Source organism: Diorhabda sublineata, chromosome 2, assembly GCF_026230105.1.
Source record: "Diorhabda sublineata isolate icDioSubl1.1 chromosome 2, icDioSubl1.1, whole genome shotgun sequence".
Lineage (NCBI taxonomy): Eukaryota > Metazoa > Arthropoda > Insecta > Coleoptera > Chrysomelidae > Diorhabda > Diorhabda sublineata.
In genome coordinates, this window is record NC_079475.1 from 3,590,704 (window position 1) to 3,612,916 (window position 22,213).

The window sequence follows — 22,213 nt, forward strand, 5'->3', positions numbered from 1 at the left end:
ATAGCCAAAATTATAACAAAAACTTTTCCAAACTATGGATTTGATACTATATATTGAGAAAAAAACCACTAAAAACTATTTCAGACAACTTTTTCAATTGAATTTATAAAGTCGAAAAAACAACGGAACATTAACGAATATAAATGTTTTTGGTATTTGAGACACTTTTTGTTACTTGGAATAATAGTTTAAATTGCTAAATTAATGATAATTTACTTAATACTAGGAAGATAAGGACAATGTTGATCAGTATGTGAACAAAAACAAGATCCATCTACTCCTTTGAGCATTTTGTACCTAACTCTTGTTATTATAGGTGAGTTCCAACTTCTAATCTCTGATGTTGTGATCCATAATACTGTGTGAGATTGTTGAATAAAGAACAACTAACATATTTTTGAATATATATTGCTTTAAAATTTACTACCGGTATTTATAATTTGTTGAGATATACTTGGAACATATTTAGAATACCACAGGTGATATGGCTTCTTTTTCGAATAAATCTCTCCACAATATATATCTTCCATGTTTTATATTGCTCTCAACTGTGAGGTGAGTGTCTATATTCATATAGTGTATGTTCGACGGATCTACTTTAGGCCAAACTATATTTTCTAAGAGACTATCCGCTTCAGGTGTCGGATTTCTATAAAAACATTCTATTATCAATTAATTTCAGTAATTAACATTATTCTACAGTAAGCATGAAAAAGATCTTTGCGGTAGAGATCACTGAATATTTAACAGGGTGTGAAAATGCTATATATATATATATATATATATATATATATATATATATATATATATATATATATATATATATATATATATATATATATATTACGTTCAAAGACCGAAAACGGCCAAGGCGTTCTGTACATACATGTATATAAAAACGGTGTCATTAAACATTTATTCAAATAACGAGTGTTGTACTATTTTGTTACTAAATGATTATTAATAAGCAGCCTCATATTACATAAGCTGACGTCTTCTAAATCTGAAGTAATTTCCTTCGGGTTCTGGCCATATCAGAAAAGTCACAACGCGTTCTGAGAAACGCAAGGCACACAGAACGCGTTGTGGCTGTTTTAAACGGCCACTGGCCGTTTTCGGTCATTGAGCGTAGTATATTCTCTGTTTAAACTATCACTACACCATCACTCACAATTACACCAGTTACGATAACCAAGTAATCGTCTTCAGAAACTAAATGCTATCAACTTGAATCAACTATTCTATAACAAATTTTCCTACCAATTTACCTTCTTTCTAAAGATGAAAAACCAAATTTGGAATAAAGTGGTATACATGAAATCTGATTGTGACGGAAAGTATGCCGGCCAACTAAGAAATCCGTTAATGTTCGGTTTAAAGAACACATAGCTTATTTAAAATTTGGACGTACTGAAAAACGAGTATTGCTGATCACTCTGTCAATCATAATGAGGAAATAAATGATGTGAAATTGTTAAAAAATGTATACAACAACAAATTGTTAGATGCATTTCTATACATTAAAATTGTTAATTACAAGAACAGTTTAAATAGGGACAAAGGGTCTATTCCTTGCCCACTCTTTAGTTTAGTAGCTAGGGAATAAAAGTGAAGATACCCACCGAATAGGTTTTCCCGATGGGATTAATTTTCGCAGGAGAAGATTAGAAGTCAGTAAGTCTCTGCAGACGATAACTTGGTTGAAGAAACGCGCGCCAAACAGTATAATTGAGTGTTGGTGTAGTGGTGAACAGTGGGTACTTTATGAATATTTGGAACCAACGGTTCCAAAAATACTAACTTAGGGTGATGATGATTATTAAACTCTCAAACACTCGAAATCAAAACATTCTTGTCATATAGTTCAATCGCTCGGGCAAATACTCAAATGAAAAATGCAATACATTTTACTTTAGTATAGATCAAAACATAATCACTATGCTAAGTATACTAAAAAAATATTTACAAATATTTTGCAAAGTTGGTCCAAAGTTTTATCATCCTGTTATGAGTAGTCACATCGTTTTCAGGAAATTGAGTTAAATCGGAATTATCGTAACCATCTGCATTTATCTTGAATATATAGTTCATTTCTTCTACATGTGCGACTTTTTCAGCACCTACAAAAATTTTCCATTGAACAATGAAATCATGGAAAGAAGAAGAAATTTATATGTTTTCTGGACTAGCATTGCTCCTATCTCTTAGCTTCTGAGAAAAAATATAATAGCTTGTCTCTACCAAGATACCATTAGGGGCATCGCATATAACTTATGAATAATTTCTATCAATTTCTTATGTTTCTATGGCCAATCTCATGGAGAATTCATAAAATTCAGGAATAAGTATAATTTTTTTTATTTTAAGAAAACGTGTATAGATGTGATCAATGTATAAATTTTAAATTACTATAAGTGCCTGTAAACTAAGGGTCTTACCCAGTAAAATCTCCTTCAGTTATAATTGTCTACACAAACTCTAATACGTAAAAATCGCCACTTTGCTCTGCTTGTATACTAAGTATTTAGATAACTAATTCAAAAGGCTCTGTCCTCTTCAATAATTCTTTACGAATTCAATGTATACCTGCCATACTGTGTCTATCTCCAGGTCCCGATGAAGATCGCTATTTCAAAAAGTACCAGGGTGCATCAACGATGCTCTTTAGTCCTTTATTTTAGAATGTTTGGCTTATTTGGCACATTCCCATAGTTAAGGGGATTTGGTCATACACAAGTAGTTTATTATAATGTGGATTGTCTTCTCAGCAACTAATACATTTTCTTGTATCTCAGTTCTTGTCGCTTTTTTATGTGAGGTTTCCAGCGTAACTTCACATCTAGTTTTAGCACCAGATATTTTGCTGTATTTGCATATGTTACCTGTTCATCATCTATTTGTACTGGTACATATTGCTCCTTTTTATTTGTCTAATTTACAAGTACCGATTTTTTCTTCTTTATGCTTCCTCCATTTTTTGGTCCAATGATTAATTTTATTAATTGATGTCTACGTAGGTTAATTGCTGTTTATTCGTGGGTTAGTGTGGTTTTCTAATTGAGGGATGCCACTGTTGTATAAGAAGTAGAGGACCGGTCCTAAAACACTACCTTGTGGTACACTACACTATCTTTGTGTTTCTAGAAACTTCCTTCAAATCTAATATGTCTTGTTACAGTTGATCATGGAAGGGAAGATAGAAGGCAGGGGCGGCCTGAGTAGAAAAAGATTTTCATGGTTGAAAAACCTTCGAGATTGGTTCCATGTACGTGAAGCCGTAAATCTAATACGCATGACTGAAGATCGTGAGGAATGCTACCCTTCATTAGAATGAAGCAGGCACTGGAAGAAGAAATCTAATTATGACTCTTTAGTGAAATGAGTTTCTGAGATGACGCATATATCAATTTGTTCTATCTCTAGAATGACTTGCAGCTCTTGTTGATGCTGTAATAGATTATATGGATTCCACTCTAGGATTCTTAGTCTATTTACCGCCATTTGAAAACCTTTTTAGATAACTCTTTTGGTGCTGTATTCAATCCGGATTATTAGATCATCAATATTGGTTAGTGTCTCTAGTTTGTGATGAATAGTTTGTTTTATGTATGAATCGCTTTTATTCTTCCCTTAATTTACTTTTTGTTGTACAGTGAGTACCTGGCTATAGGTCTTGTTCCCATTTTCAGGTTGAGTTGTATTTCTCTCCGCTTTTCCTTGTTTCCTTTGTGGTTTTTATTACTAATATTTTAGCAACCTCTATAATTTGCTAGATGTTCTCCATCGCAATGTACGTGCTTTGGTTGGGCGTTTCTTGGTTTATCACATGCAACTGTTGAATGTTTTGCAGTGCATATGCATCTTGGTTCTCTACGCTTCGAGTATATTCATGTGATTGGCATCTTTAGCATTGTGGTGTATGTTACTCATTTTTTCAGAATTGCTAAATACTAACATAAACATGTCAAGTGGTTTTTTGTTTTCTATATTAGTTTTGGGATTATATTCAATATTTTGTACCATTTATTTGTAAGAACCATAATATTGGCTACCTTTCCGGCAGCTTTTTGGACATAATTCGGATCGGTCCGTTTTGCTTGTTTTCATACGAGTGCGACAAGAAATTGTTATCATTCAATTTTCTTGTTATTACTTTGTAATCTTGGTCGTTTTCGACGTTAATTTTTGCGCTGGCATCAGTTAGCACTTTTATGTTGAATTAATTTCCAATTACCTTATATAGTGCTGGGAATTCGCATATTTTTTCAATTATCATTGGCGTGATAGCTATGGTATCTGTTTTTTCATCCACTTTTTGTGGTGATTTTATTTCCTTCTGTAGTGGGGTTAACGATTTATACATTTTACAATTTTTAACTCGAATCTCCTAAGCTAGTTATTTTTTACCTATTGGGTCTTCTGAGTTTGGTTTTTCTTTATAAATCGTTTTTTCAGTACTTTTATTCTAATTTCTAATTGTTCAATTACCTTTTCTAATTGAGTGACCCTGTTCTCAGCATCCTCTTTTTCACTTTTTTCCACAGCTATTGTTCATTCTGCGATGTCGCACAATTTTTCTGTAAATTAACATTATTCTGTAGCAATAACAATGCCTCATTGAGTGTTTGTATCATATAACATTATCCTGAATATTAGACTTTTTTCTATATTTCCACACATAGCACGAATTATTTTGAGAGCGCACGAACTATTTACTGAATGCAACAAATTTGTGAATAAAATGAAAATAATAATGTTTTTATAAAGTTTTTGTCGCTTCATATGACCGATGTCAATTTGATGTTATTTCGACGAGAGTCAAAGAATACTTGAAAGCAATCATAATGAACCATGTTTGAATAAAGATTTGATATAGACATTGATTTGTTTGTTTTTTTGAGTAAGAATTATGAAAATTTGTATTTCATATATTTTTGAAATTTTCATTTCATCCACAGTCACCAATTCTAGACCATACTGGCGTGATATTTTAAATAACGTAGTCTTAGTCTGAATGAACACTTTCTTCTAAGGTTCAATAACTACATGTTCCATAAATCTAATTACATATAGAATGATTATAGAATTAGATATTTACTGGAAAAACACAGTGCGCTAGTTGTTAAGACTTGTGGAACTCAGGGTATTGTGTTTATTTTTATGCTGATAGAAGGTATCAAAACATATATCATCGTTCCTCTCAATTTTTCTAGATTCTCTAACAATACCACTCTTTGTGTTTGCTTTTTTGTTAATGATTGGTTTGGTTGAAGTTGCTACTCTTGTTCATTCTATTTACTCTCCCCTTTAATTAAATAGATCCAAGCACCCCACATTTCTAGCATTCCAATTCATTTCCTTTATTCTTATTAATATAAACTTATCTCTTTCATACATTTCAAATGGTATAGTAGATTGTCATTGTATACTTGTTCCACAGCGCATTCTATATTTTCTATTGACTATCGTTATTCTTGTAGTTTTTCTTAGTGATTCACTTCAATGTGGTTGTGGACACATTAGTTAAAAAGAGTGTTTCTGAAGTGGGGGTGTGAGTTGTGTTTGTTATTTGGAGTAACAGTTCAATTGAATTAGCTGAATTTGTTAAACGGATCTATCTTGATCAATGCATAGACAAGAGTGTCGCCATCTTATGACTAAGGGAGGGCAATGGGGCAATATTATGGAGGATAAAAAATATGAAGGCCTGGTACAGTTGAGAGCATGAAGCGTTACATTTTGGAAGTCTTTGCCTCGATGACGATTGTAATAAGAACGGTTCTAATATATAATATCTAATACCAATGTATAAATCTTGACAAGCCCTCGACAGCACAATAACTAAATCAATTAGGTTTTTATTTATTATAGCTCTGTGTACAAGGAATTTGTTTCTTTAGGACATCAACAACTTTTATATTTATAACATTAAGCTTATCGTACCACAATTGCTGCCAAAGTTCGATTTCATTCTTTATGTTCGGGAGGTGATAATTGAATCCAAGTATGGTATTACTAAAGACTTCTTCCAGTATTCCTGAAGGGCTTTCTGCCGGATGATTGCTTCTATGACGTTGTTTTCCTGTCATACATGGCATTGATGTAATGTCCTCCTCCAGTCCGACTTTCTCTGCAACAACAGCAGCTTCCTTTATAATTTCGTCTGTCACTTTTTCTGAATTTTCACGGTGGTTTTTAATTAAAAGTAAAATCCTTTTAACGTGTTTCGAGGCTTTGATCACGTCCAAAGCTATAGATTGGAGTACGTTGACAACAATTACTGGAAGATTTCTAAATTCAGGAAGTTAATTTAGATCATTGATAACTAGATTCAGTTTGTGGGATGAGCAATAAAAGTAGAGGGCTTTGGTGTACTTTTTGCGTATGATCGCTTGTACGCCTCCATCTTTTCCTAACATCGTTGAACAACCATTAAAATCAAAAACAACGCATTTATTTATATTCAGATCTTCTTTTGTCAAAAACTCATCTATGCTAAGTGCAATCGATTTCGTATCCCAATCTTTTAGCTCAATGAATCCGACAATCATTTCTTCATCAAAATATCGCATCCCAATCGATAGTTATTTAGTGTCAGAAATACAGCTATTTCGTCTGCTCGCACACTATATACTGCTGTATCTTTCACTTTTTTCTTATTGTCAGCCTTAATAACGCATCCACAAATATCATTAATTTCATTTTGAATATTCACTGAACGGTAACTTGCATTCCTTTTCCCTTGTGTTTATTTAAAATCAAATATCCCGCGTCAATTTGCAGCCTGTATAAGTCCTCGAGAATACCATGTTCACTTCTCAGTGCTAAGTCGTGTGATACGCAGGAAATAATAGATTTTATAATTTTGTGATTTTCTTCCATAATTCCCTGGGAATATTTGTTCAGTTGCAAATCGACAGGCACACTTTCGAGAAAAGATTTAGCAGTTTTCAATGTCTTCCATCAGGATTCAGAGCCAGATATCTAGAGGAACTTAGTCTAGGTAGTTTCTGCGGCTGAATATAACCTGTTGTGGTTGTGGTGACCGATGAAAACACATGCGATATTGTCGTTACTTTATCCTGGAACAGTTCGTGATTGCTGGTGAACGGCGATTTTAAAAACGGATGTTATGCTGAATATTTCAATATTTTGTACAATATACATTAAACTTCAATTTGTCATGTGATGCAGAATTTATTAATAGGTAATGAAGTCAATTGCTCGCACGACCTTAGGACTGCTCTTTCTAGGGGGGCACTCCCCCCCCCCCTTGGCGACGCCCTTGTGAATAGAGACCACAGTAGTCACTACTAAATATTATGAATTAAATGACATACAAAAATGTCATCAAACAAATTGACTCCAGCCTTTGATTGTTTCATGTCATTGGAGGCAGATTGCACACAATATTATTTATTCATTTGTATCATTTAGGCATTGGTCAATAATGTATGCTGTATCTGCATGCTATAATGATATTTACTGCTGTAGTTATTTTGAAAATAGGTGTATATGTTACGTCCCAGGCCCGATCTTGTACGGAGTCGAGCTTCGTACAATGAATTTGTACGAAGTCCGATCTGTACAAGCCATTTTGTACGAAGCCGAGATTGTGCGGACTTCGGACAGAGATGATTGTACGAAGTCGACTCTGTACAACGCTGGTTGTACGGAGTCGGATCATCGATACTCACTCGTTAATGAGCGCGATATTAAGATGTTAGTAAACACAAACGTAGTTATTGTGATTGAAAGTATGTTCTCCGGCTAGTTGGCTAACATCTATTGTTAGGTTAGGTTAGGTTGCGTGTACTACTTTGGAATAACGCGCTCATTACCGAGTGAGTATCGATGCTCCGACTCCGTACAACCAGCGTTGTACAGAGTCGACTTCGTACAATCATCTCTGTCCGAAGTTCGCCAATCTCGGCTTCGTACAAAATGGCTTGTACAGATCGGACTTCGTCCAAATTCATTGTACGAAGCTCGACTCCGTACAAAATGGCTTGTACAGATCGGACTTCGTATAAATTCATTGTGCGAAGCTCGACTCCGTACAAGATCGGGCTTGGGACGTAACATATACAAAACAATGTCGTATGGAAAAACCTTAATGGTAGAATTATTTTAAATAGAAATAATGAACTGAGTTATTCAATCTTATAAATTTACCTGGTAAAGTTATGTTGTTATTTTTTCCCATTACTCCTGCATAAGAAAATTTATAAAGATAAACGTCTGTGTATTGTGATTGTAAATCTGCATGTCTGACACAAGGATTGAAGAATTGAGTCTCAGAATTATACTGAAATGAGAAAGAAAATACTGTACTTTGATACCATATTAAATTTTGTTAATGTAAAAATAAGTTTGAATCAATTGAGACTTGAACTAATCAAGTATTGGCGAGAAATTTTTGTTTAAACTTTGATACCTATGGCAATTTTCTGTTGCTTCATAATTGTGTTCCCATTATTGCGAAAGAGCAATTTGCAATTCAAACATAGTTTTCCAGAAAATAACATGTAATCGAATTATTATTAGATAATTTAGCATACATCTTGCTGTATGTATATTTGCGTTAATCGGAATGCGGATGTAACATGCCATTCGGCTTGTTACATTTTTCATCAAACATTTTGAATATTCCTTTGTTCACATATTGTGGTACAGTACTAACTTTGGATCTATTTATTCTAACATTCGAGTTTTTGAGGAAGTTAATTTGTTATCGACCTCTCACTCCATTATATAAATTAAATAGAACTTCGAATTCTTCCTCTACCTATCTATACAAAATGAATTGTAGTAAATTTGTGGTGATTTTATTTCTTATATTCGCGTAAGTGTTTCTTTGCTTTTTTTATTGTGCTTATAAAATTTTAGTTATCTTTATGGATTTCCTTTTATTTTAAGCAAATTTTATATGATAGTTTCCAAATAAATTCGTATTTTCTATTTATTTGGTGAAAAGAACGAATAGAATAGAACAAATTCCTGTTTGGTTATATTTTAAAAATATGAATTAGGTTTTTTTATATGTTAAAGCATAAGCTCCTTTTGCTCAATTCTGTTCTTTCTACTTGTTTCTTCTTCCGTAATTTCCATCTATAATCCCGTTTCCTCCTTCATTTAATTTTTTTTCTCGCAGTTCTACAGTTGCCAGGTTGCGAGCTTCAATCACCGAGGATCCAACCACAAGACTACAAATTTAACTTACTCCAATAGCATTATCTTCAATATATAAATATATAAATATTTTTAATTTATAACTGCTTTTGTTCGTTGTGCTTGTTTAGATTCGCAGTTAATGCGAGTTTATTTTTTTCCTATAAATTTATTTATTGCTGAAACTTTTTTTATTGTTCTTAGAAATAAATATTAATGTGGATAATCGTGTCCGATAGTTTTTTATTTTCAATTTAGTTCATATGGTGTATTAATTGTTGAAGTCGTTCGTCCAATTTAATATTAATTGTTCACCCCATCTGAATACCAGTTATTTATTTCCTTTAACTGATGTTGAATACCACTTCCTGAGGAAGTCTCCTGCCGGGGAATTTGAGGTTATAGAAGATATCTAAAAATTAAATCTAATGAATATAGATTTATTGCAATTATGAGATACTATTCTAAAGCGGTAAAGGATGTAAAAAAGTTCGATGATGAATCGATGATTGCATATTCCATCATTACACTCAATTATTAACCCACTGACTGACATTTCAATCAAATTTGCAGAATCAAACTATATATCATATTATTTGTTGCTCACTTTGATTAAATTAGCATCCTAAGATGATGATAATATTGATATTAACGGTCCAACACTTTTATTTTTTCTGCAAAATATGAAACCATTTCTCTAAAATTTTTACTACTTGAGCATGATTAGGGAAAAGTTAACCAGTTACTGTTTTATTTCACTCTAAATAATCGGATTACATCTTTGGAACTCCAAAACACTGTTACCATGACTTCTGTAATTCCCTATTTATTACCATGACTTCTGTAATTCCCTATTTATACTTATTTTCGTTTTTGGGGTATAATGGTATCCTCCGTTGTTTCAATTGCTTTACCAGGTAGAAAATAAGGTTCAGTTTTTACTTCAAATTCTTTCCCTCTTCATTTCTCAAACAACGAAAACATTTACCTTCATATGAGTATAATAACTACTTCACCCGTCAGAAAAATATGGAATTTTAAAGGGTGAAATCAGAAATCCAATGGAAACTGATAATACACAATCGATCTATCTTATAGTACCATATTACTTATATAGCCAATAGTACGATATTATGATATAATTTACAGTAATATGCTAATAGATTAAATAATATCATTCTTCGAAACTCTATCCAGTTTTTAATTGGGTATCGTCTCTAAATGAACAGAATATATTCAAAATACTCACCGCTACAGCCAGGCCCAAATTATCTTGAAAACTTTCATTAGAACTGAGGTAAAATCCTTTGATGATTTGTCCAAGCTCCTGTAGCTTTGAATCATTCACTATATTCATATTTTGAAGTACCAATTTTTTCAAATTTTGGTCATATGCAGCTGCCCTTGATTTCAATGATTCCATATCTATAAAATATATGGATATAACCTAATAATTTTATTGTTGTTAATATTCCTACCTTATTTTCTAGAAAATACTTGAAATATGGTTTGAAATGGAATCAAATGAAATATTCAGATGAAATTCTTGCGAACTTGCCATAAATGTGATTGTTGTGGCAATAAAACACCGAGTGTACTTTTCTAAAATGTAATGTAGGCTTTTTTATTGTAAAGGAATGGGATTATGGTCTTACTATTATGTGAAAATAAAAATCTTCATAATGTCAATAAACATAAAAAATGAGTTCTTTAAATTTTATTGATATTTTGTTCCATCTAGTTGGAGGTTTTTGAGATAAAGAAATTAGTTTCATACTAATACACTAATTTTTCCGAGAAACCTATTCGATTCGTTTTTAAGAATTTTTATAATTGAATCTATATCTTTTTGATATTGCATGGTGTGTTAATGCAGTTTTATTTTCTTATCATATCAATGATCTTTTAATTTATTTTCAAAATAGATGTTTAAAGACCTTGTTTGTGAATTACACCCACTACTAGAGATAACATGATCGAGAGAATACGAATCGCCATTCAGAGTATTACGAGAGCAGAAATTTAGACTGCTGTTCAATCTACTCTTCAAAGAATAAACGCTTGTATCGAAAATGATGGGCGACAATTTGAACATTTATGTCGTCACTAGCGAGGTACCTTAAGCTATATTTCCATTTTAACTTCCATAACGCAGTTTCCCGGTGACAGCATAAGTAATAGGGACATAATAATTGGAACTATTATTAATAGAATAAGGAAAGACAATTTTGAGGAGTCAAAAAATCCATTCAGTCAACCCGGAGTAATTTATGTTTGAAGGAAAATGCTAAAAATTTACATATTTCTTAGGATATCTCGTTATATGAAAAAGATATGCGGTTTTCGCTCTTCTGTTGCTAATTTGATCTACTTTTAAATTCCTTCATTAAAACTGCATGTTTCAATTCAACATTTTTCAAGGATAGCTAGATTTAAAAAAATAAATAAATAGCGCCCTCTAGCGTATTCGTTACTCATTAGGTTGTTTCGAAGTTGGTAGAAATTGGTATATTGGTAGAAAGGAGGTGTCTTCAAAAAGACTAAGTTTGCATAGATGAGTTGAGTAGAACTGAACTTACAGGCGTTTTTTCATAATAAAATTTCCACTTCCCACCACCTCTTATTTCAAGAGATAGACTAAAACTTGTAAAATCAAATATATGCTGAATTTCTTGAAGAATACGATAATCATAGTTTAAATGCATCTCAATTAGGCAAAATTTGTAAATTATTCATTTTATAATTTTTGGTATTTAATTACGCCCTCTGGCGATGGAACTACAACTCTGTAAATAATTTCCAGATTTTTCTCGAGGTCTATTATAAATTTTTTTTCCAGAAGCTGTACTATAAACGGTTCCCGAGATATGGCCATTCTTATTGGGACATCCAGTACAGAGTGAGTTTTATGTATGAATCGCCTCATATATCTCGGAAACGGCTTGTACGATTTTTATAAATTTTTGTGTACAAAGGTCTTGAGATACAGTTGGTGTTATGGTGGTATCTACTTTGTTGTCAGATTTTTCCTTTTCCCGAAAAAATAACGAACTTTGTTATTTCAAATAGATAACACTGAATATTTTTCGCTTTTAAATATCCTTAAGAAATACTTATTATTTTTCATCCAAGGGTTTCCTATACTTAAATGCTATAATTTCGGAGTTACAGCTACATTGGCGTTATTTCCGCCAAATTTGACGTTTCAATAAATTATTATTGTTGAAGAACGAATTGATATTTTAATGATATTAGGATATGGTAGGCGTACAAGTCAACAACAAACGTGTAATAATTTATTAATTTATATCCTAACCAAAATCCCATAACACTGACAGTAAATTAGTGAAAAAGTTCAACGAAACTGTATCAGCAAAAGATTTATCCAAATCAGGGCGCAGAAAAACTGTATCAACTGAAAACAAATATTCAGATGTTTGTTTCGTGTTAGAAGACGATCCACACTTGAGTACTACACAAATATCCAGGAAATTTGATATTTACAAATCATCCCTAGTGAAAATTTCATGTGATAATAAATTCCATCCATACAAACCTAACGTTGGTTTAAGAGTTGTCAGATGACGATTTTGATAGACGTAGAGATTGCAGAACTAATGATGGATAAATGTTATAATCAAGACCATACATATTTTTTAAGTGATATTATGTTTTGCGATGAGGCCACTTTTTTAATTAATGGAAATGTGAATCGACATAATCGTAAATATTAGTCATGTAACAATCTTCGTGGGATGCTTGAATTCTACACCCAATATCCCGAAAAACTGAATATACGGGCTGGAATAATAGGCGAAAAAATAACGGGTAACTTAAATGGTCCAGAGCAGGGGTGCTCAAACTTGAACTGCTGGCGATCTACCTCAATATTTTTAGACTACTTACGATCGACTCTGAGAGGCTGCAAGTATGTGTGATGCAAGGTTGTCGTACATACACGATACACCCTACCTACCTAGGTAGGGTGTACCGTAGCATATATAGATATTAGCTTTCTGCACAATATAGGTACATCATTTTAGTCAAGGTTTGGGTTAGGTTTAGTTAGGTTCTTCCCTAGAATATCAATGAAAAAACTCAAATTTATTCAAAATTGCGAGTTTATTGGTTGTTACAAAACAAAAGAGTTACATATGGTGTTAAACCTAACTAAAGAGTGGCTTTGGATGTTGAAACGTGGCACTGCATGTCCTCTTCATACTTTTCATAAGATGGTACGTAACCACTGAGTGCTAATCGCAAGCATGATGACATATGATCGTCAGTTAGTCGATTGCGATATTTTGACTTAATTATCTTCATTTCAGAAAATGCAGACTCGCACAAGTAAGTTGACCCAAACAATGCCGTCAGTTGAAGCGCGATTTGCCTTAGATATTTATCTTCAGATATAAAACACCAGAAATTTGTAACAGATGCTGAAGCTTTGAGATGTATATCTGATATAATCTGCACCAACTCATTTTCAACAGAACATGAGTTCATATTAAACTGACTTGCTATTTCAGTAGCTAATTCCTCAATGTTTTTAAATGAAAAAGGATAACTCATAAGTGATGCTATATTTTCCAATTTACTGCAATCATAAAACGCATTTCGAATTGTCCCAAAATATTTGATAATTCAGTCTCATACGTATCATAATTAAACTGAGGAATCCTTGCTTTCAAAGACGGAAAATGTTTCAGATTCTTTCTTTTCAGTTGATCTATCATAAGTTGCAATTTACTTTTGAATGCGTTTACTGCGCTAATCATCTTAAAATAGTTTTTCCTTTACCTTGAAGCTCCAAGTTAACGATGTTTAAGTGCATTGTGATGTCAGTCAAAAATGCCAAATCAGTCAGCCATTTTTCGTTTTTCAAAATCTGAGTGTCATCACCTCTTTCGTCTAGAAAAGCTGTTATTTCGGGCAATAATTCTTGAAACCTTTGTAGGAACTTTCCGCGACTCAACCACCTGACGTCTGTGTGAAGAACTAAATCAGTGTGTTCAGCTGATTCCCTATCTTCCAACTGCAACTGAAAGAGCCGCCGTTGCAAGCTATGTGCACGAATGGAATTCACAATTTTTGTTGCAATGCCCATAATTTCCTCCGTGTTTAAAACGTTGGAACACAAAACTTGTTGATGTATAATGCAATGGAATGAAAAAAATGAAGGGAATTCTTCATTAGCTCGACACAATGCCACAAAACCGTTTTTGTTTCCAGTCATTGCTGGTGCTCCATCGGTTGTAATGCACCCTAATTTATATATTGGTAGCTCGTAGTTCTTTACAAAATTAAAGAAAACTTCATATATATCTTCGCCACGGGTCTTCCCCTTCAGAGGAATGATTGTCAAAAATTCTTCCTTAGCCGACATGTCATTGAATACCATCCGAATAAAAATACGCAACTGTGTCTGTCATATCGGTGGATTCGTCGGACTGTAAAGAAAAGTATGTACATTCCATGATATGATGTTTTAGTTTATCTGCGATGTCCTGACTCATGACTTCAATACGCCTTGTGACAGTCGGACGAGATAACTGAAGTTCTCTAATAGCAGACATGATTTCTGTTTTATTTTTAAAATCTGCAAATAAAGTCTCACCCGCTTCAATAAATGCTTCCTTCACCACCGATCCATCTTCGAATGGTTTCTTGTGTTTCGCCAATATATGAGATATTTTAAATGACGCGATCGTAGCAGCTTTTGATTGTTTGGCTGATCTTGTGAACATGGTTTGTTCTTTTTTCAAACAAGATATAAAATCACTTACTTTTCGTTTTCTTAATTCACTCTGTGGCGGAAAATCCTTTTGATAGTTTTTATGAACCTTTTTATGATGCCTCTCTAAGTTACCACGCTTAGGTATTGCAACTGACGCACGACAAATAACACAAATGCACTTATCCTTCACCATACAAAAGAAAAATTCTTCCTCCCAATCCTTATTAAAATGATACGTTTTAGATTTCTTCACTGCACTCATTTTCCACTATTTAATAATAAACTTTGTATCGACGTAGTATCGCTATCAAGTTACAATTCAGAATGACTCCAATTCATGCAGGCGCAACATTTATATCGGCGTGAAAGAAAGTCTCGAATGTTCCCGTCAAACGCGCCGCCCGAAACTAGACAGTACAGTCTAGTCTAGAAACAACGCGGCTTTTCTTTGACAAGTGCCGCGCGTTCCTTTGATAAAGCCGCCTTTTGCCGCAAGCAGTGTTATTTTATTACGTAATACATTTCTGTAGTTTAGTTACCTACCTACTTATTAAAATTTTTTTTGTTCTCGAGATCTACTCAAAAAGCATACTGGTCGATCGCGGTCGACCGTTTGAGCACCCCTGGTCCAGTGTATTTAGATTTATCTGAAAATACTATTATACTTGAGTTGGCTCGAATATTTCCAAATACAAGTAAGTTTTTTCAACTACATTGAAAAAAAACTTCATTAGATATCAGTAATATCCCAAACGACAATAGTTGGCTACAACAAGAAAACGGACAGATTTGGCAACAACGTAAAAACCACCATAATACAGGGCGTATCACAAGACCCTTGCGAACAAAAATTTATAAAAATCATACAAGCCGTTTCCGAGATAATTGAGGCGTTCAATACATAAAACACTGTAGGTATTTTCATTCTATCCAAGTTGAGTTGAACATCGGTATGTTTTTGACTAGAAAAAATCAATTGACTGTACCCTAGAAATATTGGGTGCTTTTAAATTCATGCGATAAAATTTAAGAGGTGATTGATCAAATTAAGATGGGTCTTTCTACAACAAAATTTTCTCAGTCCACTACTTTCCGTGATATCAGTCTTAAAATGTGATGACTAAAATTGAGTTTTTATTCATTTTCTAAAATTTCAGTAAAGCTAGAAACTTGAAATTCTGTAATTTTCATGCACTCGCAAAGAACTAAGTTGGTTATTTCCAGCAATTATTATAACTCGTATTAAATATTTCATCTTCACTGTTTCCCACTAAAATTATCAAAAAATTATAAGTTATGGTGCTAATTTTTTTTCTACAACTTTTGGGTTTGGGAAAAAATTTAAGAATGCAAAATATTTTCAAATAAAACAAGGAAGTCATAATTTCATTTCATGAAAATTCATCTTGAAAAAATGTTTTTATGTTCCATAAAGTGAGAGCTGCTAATTTCACCTCCATATAATGGAACAGGATTATTGAAAAAATATGCGTGGTTAGTCTCTTGTAAGTGCAAGTTTCTAGCATCACTGAAATTTCAGGAAAAAAATAAAAACTCAAGTCGTTATCACCTTTTAAGAACAATCACTTGAATTTTGTCGCATGAATTTAGAAACATTCTGTATATTATAACAAATATCAACTAGAAGATATGTGCAGAAAGTAACAAAGCTTTCCTTAGACATTGAAAATAATAAATGGATACCAAGAGAGAGATTGACTATCACATCCAGTATTAATCTAGATATTAACAAATACATTTCAAAACCAATATTAATTCAGATACATATTTATTGATGAAAATAATTGCAATTGATATATAGGCAAAATGAGTTATTAGAGGATTGTATTCAACAGTATATTAAATTGTTGTTGCAGTGACACATGGATTTAACTAAACGCAGCGCATTAGTTTGAAATATTTAAGGTACGAGCAAAAAACTTTTATTTAGTAGTATGTACTTCCAGATATCTTTCAACACAATCGTCTTTTCAGATATAATGAGAATCAAAGGATCAACATACTGAAATTAAATGCAAAGCAAGAAAGCTTCTTACCAATCTACTATTCATTAAATTATTTATAAAATTTCTTATATTTTGTATTTGTTATATGTCTTGCAACAAGGGAAAGAAGTATTGCTCTTTTTGTTTTTAATTTTATAGAATAAAGATCTTCACAGTTTCCAAACTGAAATTTCGTAAAATCATTCTGGCTCACTTACTCGAAATTAGTTTGGGTGTTTTTGCAATGTGTTAGTTCAAAATTTTCACAATACTTCTCTGTAACCCGCATACCTAAGGCAAGAGAAATATCCTCTTCTGAGTTTGCACCAATTAATAGAGGAACCCTATTGATTTCTCCGTTTTTTAGACTTTCATATAAGTTTTTTGTCAAAAAGGCACCATCATGTTCAACTTCAATGACTGGGCGTGGTTTTGTCTGAAATGAATATAAAATTGATTTTAGAATTTGTTTGATCACTTAATTTTACTCTATATAATTTCGATAGTATAACATCATAAATAACTAAAACACAAGCAGTTGGTGAGGTTTCATGGAAACTAAAATTTATCAGTTAATGCTTCAATGACCTAAGCATCAAATAGATAAGGAAAATTTAAGATTTTTGTATTTAAACAGACAGCTAATGAAAGAGTGGTAACTACTACTGAAAAGATTGTCCCAAAAATTATGATAAATAAAAGAAAAAGAAAATGAAACCTAAAAGTCTAATTGTAAATGGTATTACATCAATTGAAATGGTGTAACTCACGGTCAACTTAATGATAAATTTCAATGGAAACTAGTTGGTATTATAAAATGCTAGAAATACTAAGAAAATTATATCGATTCTAACATTTTCAAACCCGTTTGAACGTATGGATTAGAACTATGGGAATCAGCTTCTAACTCGGAAATTGTAGAAAGATTTCAAATGTTCAAGATTATCTTTTTTTTGGTAGTCACTTACTTAATCACCACTATTCAGGTGTAAGGGTTGTTGTGGTTAAGTTATTATGTTATTACTTCTTCCACAGCTGTCTCTATCCTTTCCTATCTTGTATTGTCTGTCTTCTTGTCCTTCCTTGTCCTTCTTCGATTTTGTTTCGAATTGATTTTAAGTCCAAATTTTCTCTCATAATGTCATTCCTTATTTTATTCTTTGTTGATTTATTATCTATTTTCTCATTGCTTTCTCATTTATTTGTATAATTATGTAGTTTGCATTTGCTGTTCCTCTATTGGTTTTACTCGTAATTCTTTGATGTGAGTCTGCTCTGTTTTCTATTACACTCGTATTTATTTTGCAAATGATACTTAGTAATGGGATTCCCCTTTAATGGTTACAATTTATTCTTCTCCTTTCTTATGTATTGGTGTAAATATAGCCACTTATCAATCGTATTGCGCTTCTTCTGTATCATATTTTATACAGAATGATTTTTAGTAATATCTGCTATTTCTATTTCTGTCGTTATTTTGTCTATTCCTGGTGCTCCCAGTTTCAGTTTCTGTATCACTCATTGTATTCCTTTTAATTTCGAACTCATTTCTGCTTTTGTTGTTTATGTTTCTGCTACTTGTCTCTGTCTCTGTTTTCTATCTAGTGAATATACTTTCCTTCTGCTGTTTTTGTTCCTTAACTAATTTTCCAACTTCTGACTGTTCCTCATTGTATCTTTCATAGTCTGATTGTGTTTTAGTTGTTAAGTATATTCATTTTTGTTTCTTATTTTCATTTTATTGTATCTTTTATAGTTTTCAATCACCAATTTGTTCTCTTGAGTTGCATGCGGACCATACTTGATATTTTGTTTTATTTGTTATATCTCTGAGTTTATAACATCTAATTCTCTAATTGCTTTTTTGTGCCCTTCTGTTTGTTATTTTCATTCCTTCTTTTACTCACTAGAAAATAAATAGGTTTTCTTGTCTACTTCTGACTTCTCTTGTCATTTCATGAATCTTGTATTGGAAGTTTTTTTGAGGCTACAAGTTCATTATTTTTGCATGAGTTTATTATTCTTCCACGGTTATTATTTTTTGCTCATTTTTATCCTTATTTTCTCATACACTATTTGTTACCTTTATTCTCTTTTCATGCTCTATAATTCAGATCGTCCTTTATTATGTCACAGTTACTGTCGTCTGTTTTCTCATCTTCAGTTGGTTGGTATGGTGCAACCATTGATAGTTCTTCAGTTTCTCTTTCTAATTTTATGTCCACTGTGAGAATTCTTTCGTTTATGAAATTTCCGTTCTTTATGTACCTCATATTTTCATTATAAATTCTCTTCAATACTTTCTGTCAAATTTCTTGTTTTTATTCTCTCAGTAGTTCTTCCGTTTTATTTTGTTTTTCTTTCTTCTCGTGTCTTTATCCTTATCCATAGCCTAATTCGCCTACTATAATCTTCACAATCATTTTCTCTTATATTTTTATTTAATCCGATTTTTACTTATTATCCATTATCTCTTTGTTTTTTTGCTTAACGTCAGAGCTATCTAGTACTTAATTGAAAGATGATGTAGTCATCATTTTGTACAGAAAGGAATATAAAGTAGTTCATTACACCAGAATGTGAATACAAAATACTAAGGGCAACTTAATGTCAATATCTAGTTCAAAGGAAGACGAGTAGCCAAAACTTATAAGTCTCCAGATCTGTCTGCGTTTTTAGTCAAAATAATTTTGTTGTAGTTGATACTTACTATTATCGTAGTTTTTGTCGAAGCAATATCTATTGCTTTGGCAGGGACACTTTGCAAGTATTTGAGAAGCTCTGAACTTGTTGTAATGTTAATATTTTTGTCTATGAGAGAAGCCAGTTCATAACCGTATGGTGTTGGATCTGGCAAATACGCCCAATTACTGATACCTGAACCGCTTTCAGAAATTCCTCCTCGGAATAGACCTGAAATAACCAAACTGAGTATGATCGGACTAATTGAAAGAAAAAAATGTGAGGGGAACTGAATATCGTATCAAATAAATCTCATAGATCTAGAGACTAGAGAGTTAGAATTGACAATATATGAAATATATTTAAAATCAACGGAATTTGATCGCAAAAGCTCAATCGTTGATAATATGTTAGTTTTGAGAGTTCAATAATTTGTTGAACTACCGTCAAGTTCATGATTTTGCGGCCTTGGAAATGAAATTTCCTTGTGATTTTAGCGTCGATTCTCCAGGAAATGTGAATAAGATATTCTTAATTCGATTGCTGAGGCATGCGAGTTCCTAGAGCTGATTATTTGAATTTTTAGCTGGTTTTCTTCGTTAGAATCATCGTACCCCTCTTTAGGCTCTTTTTGATGGCCTCAAATTGACAGTGACGTGGCGTGGACTAATATAGACGTGAGCAAAGTCGCATCAGTAAGGCCCATTTCATTCCGTTCCCAAGATCTACTCAATAAATTTATCTTACCGAACAAGCCTTGATACCACATCCTCACTCATGATAGTGAAAAAATATAAATTAGTAGTGAATATTAGGAGAACATTAAAAAACATATAGATTAGTATTAGATTACTTCTAATATGATTTATTTATTCTACAAATATTTTAATCATCAAATATTAATTATTCTTTTGAAAATGCTCCCAAGGAAGGAGCGAAACGTTAAGTTATACATGAAAATGTGATATTTTATCGACATTTCATTATTTCTTACAAATAACCCACGAACCCAAGAAATTAGAAAGAGAAAAAAATAAATATATAAAAAATGTCCATTTTTGTTTTGCCATTATCTGTAAAATAATAACTACCTGTCACAAACACGATTTTAAAGGAGACAAAATTTTATGATACTTTGATACAAAAAATACGGATATGGATATACCATTTGAAACAAGCTAATGAACTATCTTATTCTGAATTACCTACTCATAGAATTTCTCATATCTTCCTTTTTTTTCAAAACGTTTACCATCTTCACTGTTTTGTATGAAGTATGCGTCTGTAATAAGTGTAACCAACATTGTTTAGGAGATTTTAAATTTCGAATTTGAAGAGGCCTCGTGAAGAGTCCATGGATGAGGGCCCACTCCGCTCACGCGTAGCTATGCCACTGTGATTTGTTGTGCTTTCTTCAGTCCCTGAGTATGGCAAGCTATGACTTCGTTGGCGAAAACGTCCACGGCCATGTTTCCTAATATATACTCCGCTACTGATTGGAAAGCCAGTAATATTAATTTAAGTATTGAACATATTTTTGTCTTTAATTCACCATTCCAGATACTAAACCAGGCGTATAAAATCCTTTTGTCACCTCTCTGGAATACTTTGTGAAATTTTCAGTGCATACTCTCGAATAACCACTAATAACGAAGTTGTCCTGTCGTCCCCGGGAAGTATTATCCAGTAGTTTCGGCGACAAGGATATTTCATTTATGCACAGACTGCTGCGCTCGCAAAGAATTTTGGTGCTTGAACACATTCATACTTCAGTTTTGGTTTAGTTTCTGTTGAATTTTCTCCAGCAGCTTGTATACTAGGTCTACTTTGATCTCTTTTTGTTGCTTCAATCTGGAACGTTTGTACCGCCTCTTTGTCATACAATTTATCTAGGAATTTCTCAACTTCCCATAGAATATTTTGACTTTCATTTTTTTTTTCACTTTGTCTAGAACCTTTTTCTCAACTTGTGCCAGTCTTTTTTTTATTTCGGCCATTTTATCCCTTCTTCCAGTTATTTTTGACTCGTGTCTAGCTCTTTGTCCTTGTTTTATTTCTTTTTGGGTATTCATTTCACGTCTTCTTTCAGATCTCCTTGACTTTCGTCATGTCTTTTATAACTTATATTATCTTTATTAAATCCCTCATTATCGTTCGATTACTTTTTGTACGCATGAATGTGAAAAAAATACAAAGATCTCAATCGAATATCTCGAACCTTATCCAAAAGCAACTGTTCGGTTTTTTTTTCAAAGTCTAATTCGTCGGCGAATTTGAAAATTCGGTATCATTGCTTGTAAATGAAAAAAACCGATGTCGATTTTCTCGAAAACTCGTTATTCACTTATTTAATCTATCGGTCTATCCACTTTCCAAATAAAATATTTCAGAATTTCCCCGAAAATCCGTTATTTACCTTCTTCAATGTAAAATCCATCGGTGAAATCGAAATTTTTTATCTCTGCTAGGTTTCAAAACGAATATTCCCCTCTCGCAAAAACTCTTTTTTTTCGATGTGAAGTCCATAAAGTGTTTTCGAGAACACATTAGAAAGCTCACGAGCTCAAGTTTTTTCATATAGGGAGGCCAGGCTCCACTTTGATAGTTTTATCTCAGT

At 32.7% G+C, this 22,213-nt stretch overlaps 1 protein-coding gene across 1 annotated transcript in view; it reads right to left on the reverse strand.

Annotated features, from left to right (window-relative positions):
- Window positions 1-390: 390 nt before the first annotated feature.
- The window catches only part of LOC130440828 (juvenile hormone esterase-like), a 49,239-nt gene continuing 27,416 nt past the window's right edge, over window positions 391-22,213 (reverse strand). Inside the window, exons 5-10 of the mRNA XM_056774184.1 lie at window positions 19,625-19,827; window positions 17,206-17,350; window positions 10,421-10,596; window positions 8,176-8,308; window positions 1,967-2,120; window positions 391-649 (exon numbers count right to left, since the gene is read on the reverse strand). Coding sequence (XP_056630162.1) covers window positions 466-649; window positions 1,967-2,120; window positions 8,176-8,308; window positions 10,421-10,596; window positions 17,206-17,350; window positions 19,625-19,827 — 995 coding nt within the window. The 3' untranslated portion in view covers window positions 391-465. The remainder of the gene's footprint in view (window positions 650-1,966; window positions 2,121-8,175; window positions 8,309-10,420; window positions 10,597-17,205; window positions 17,351-19,624; window positions 19,828-22,213) is intronic.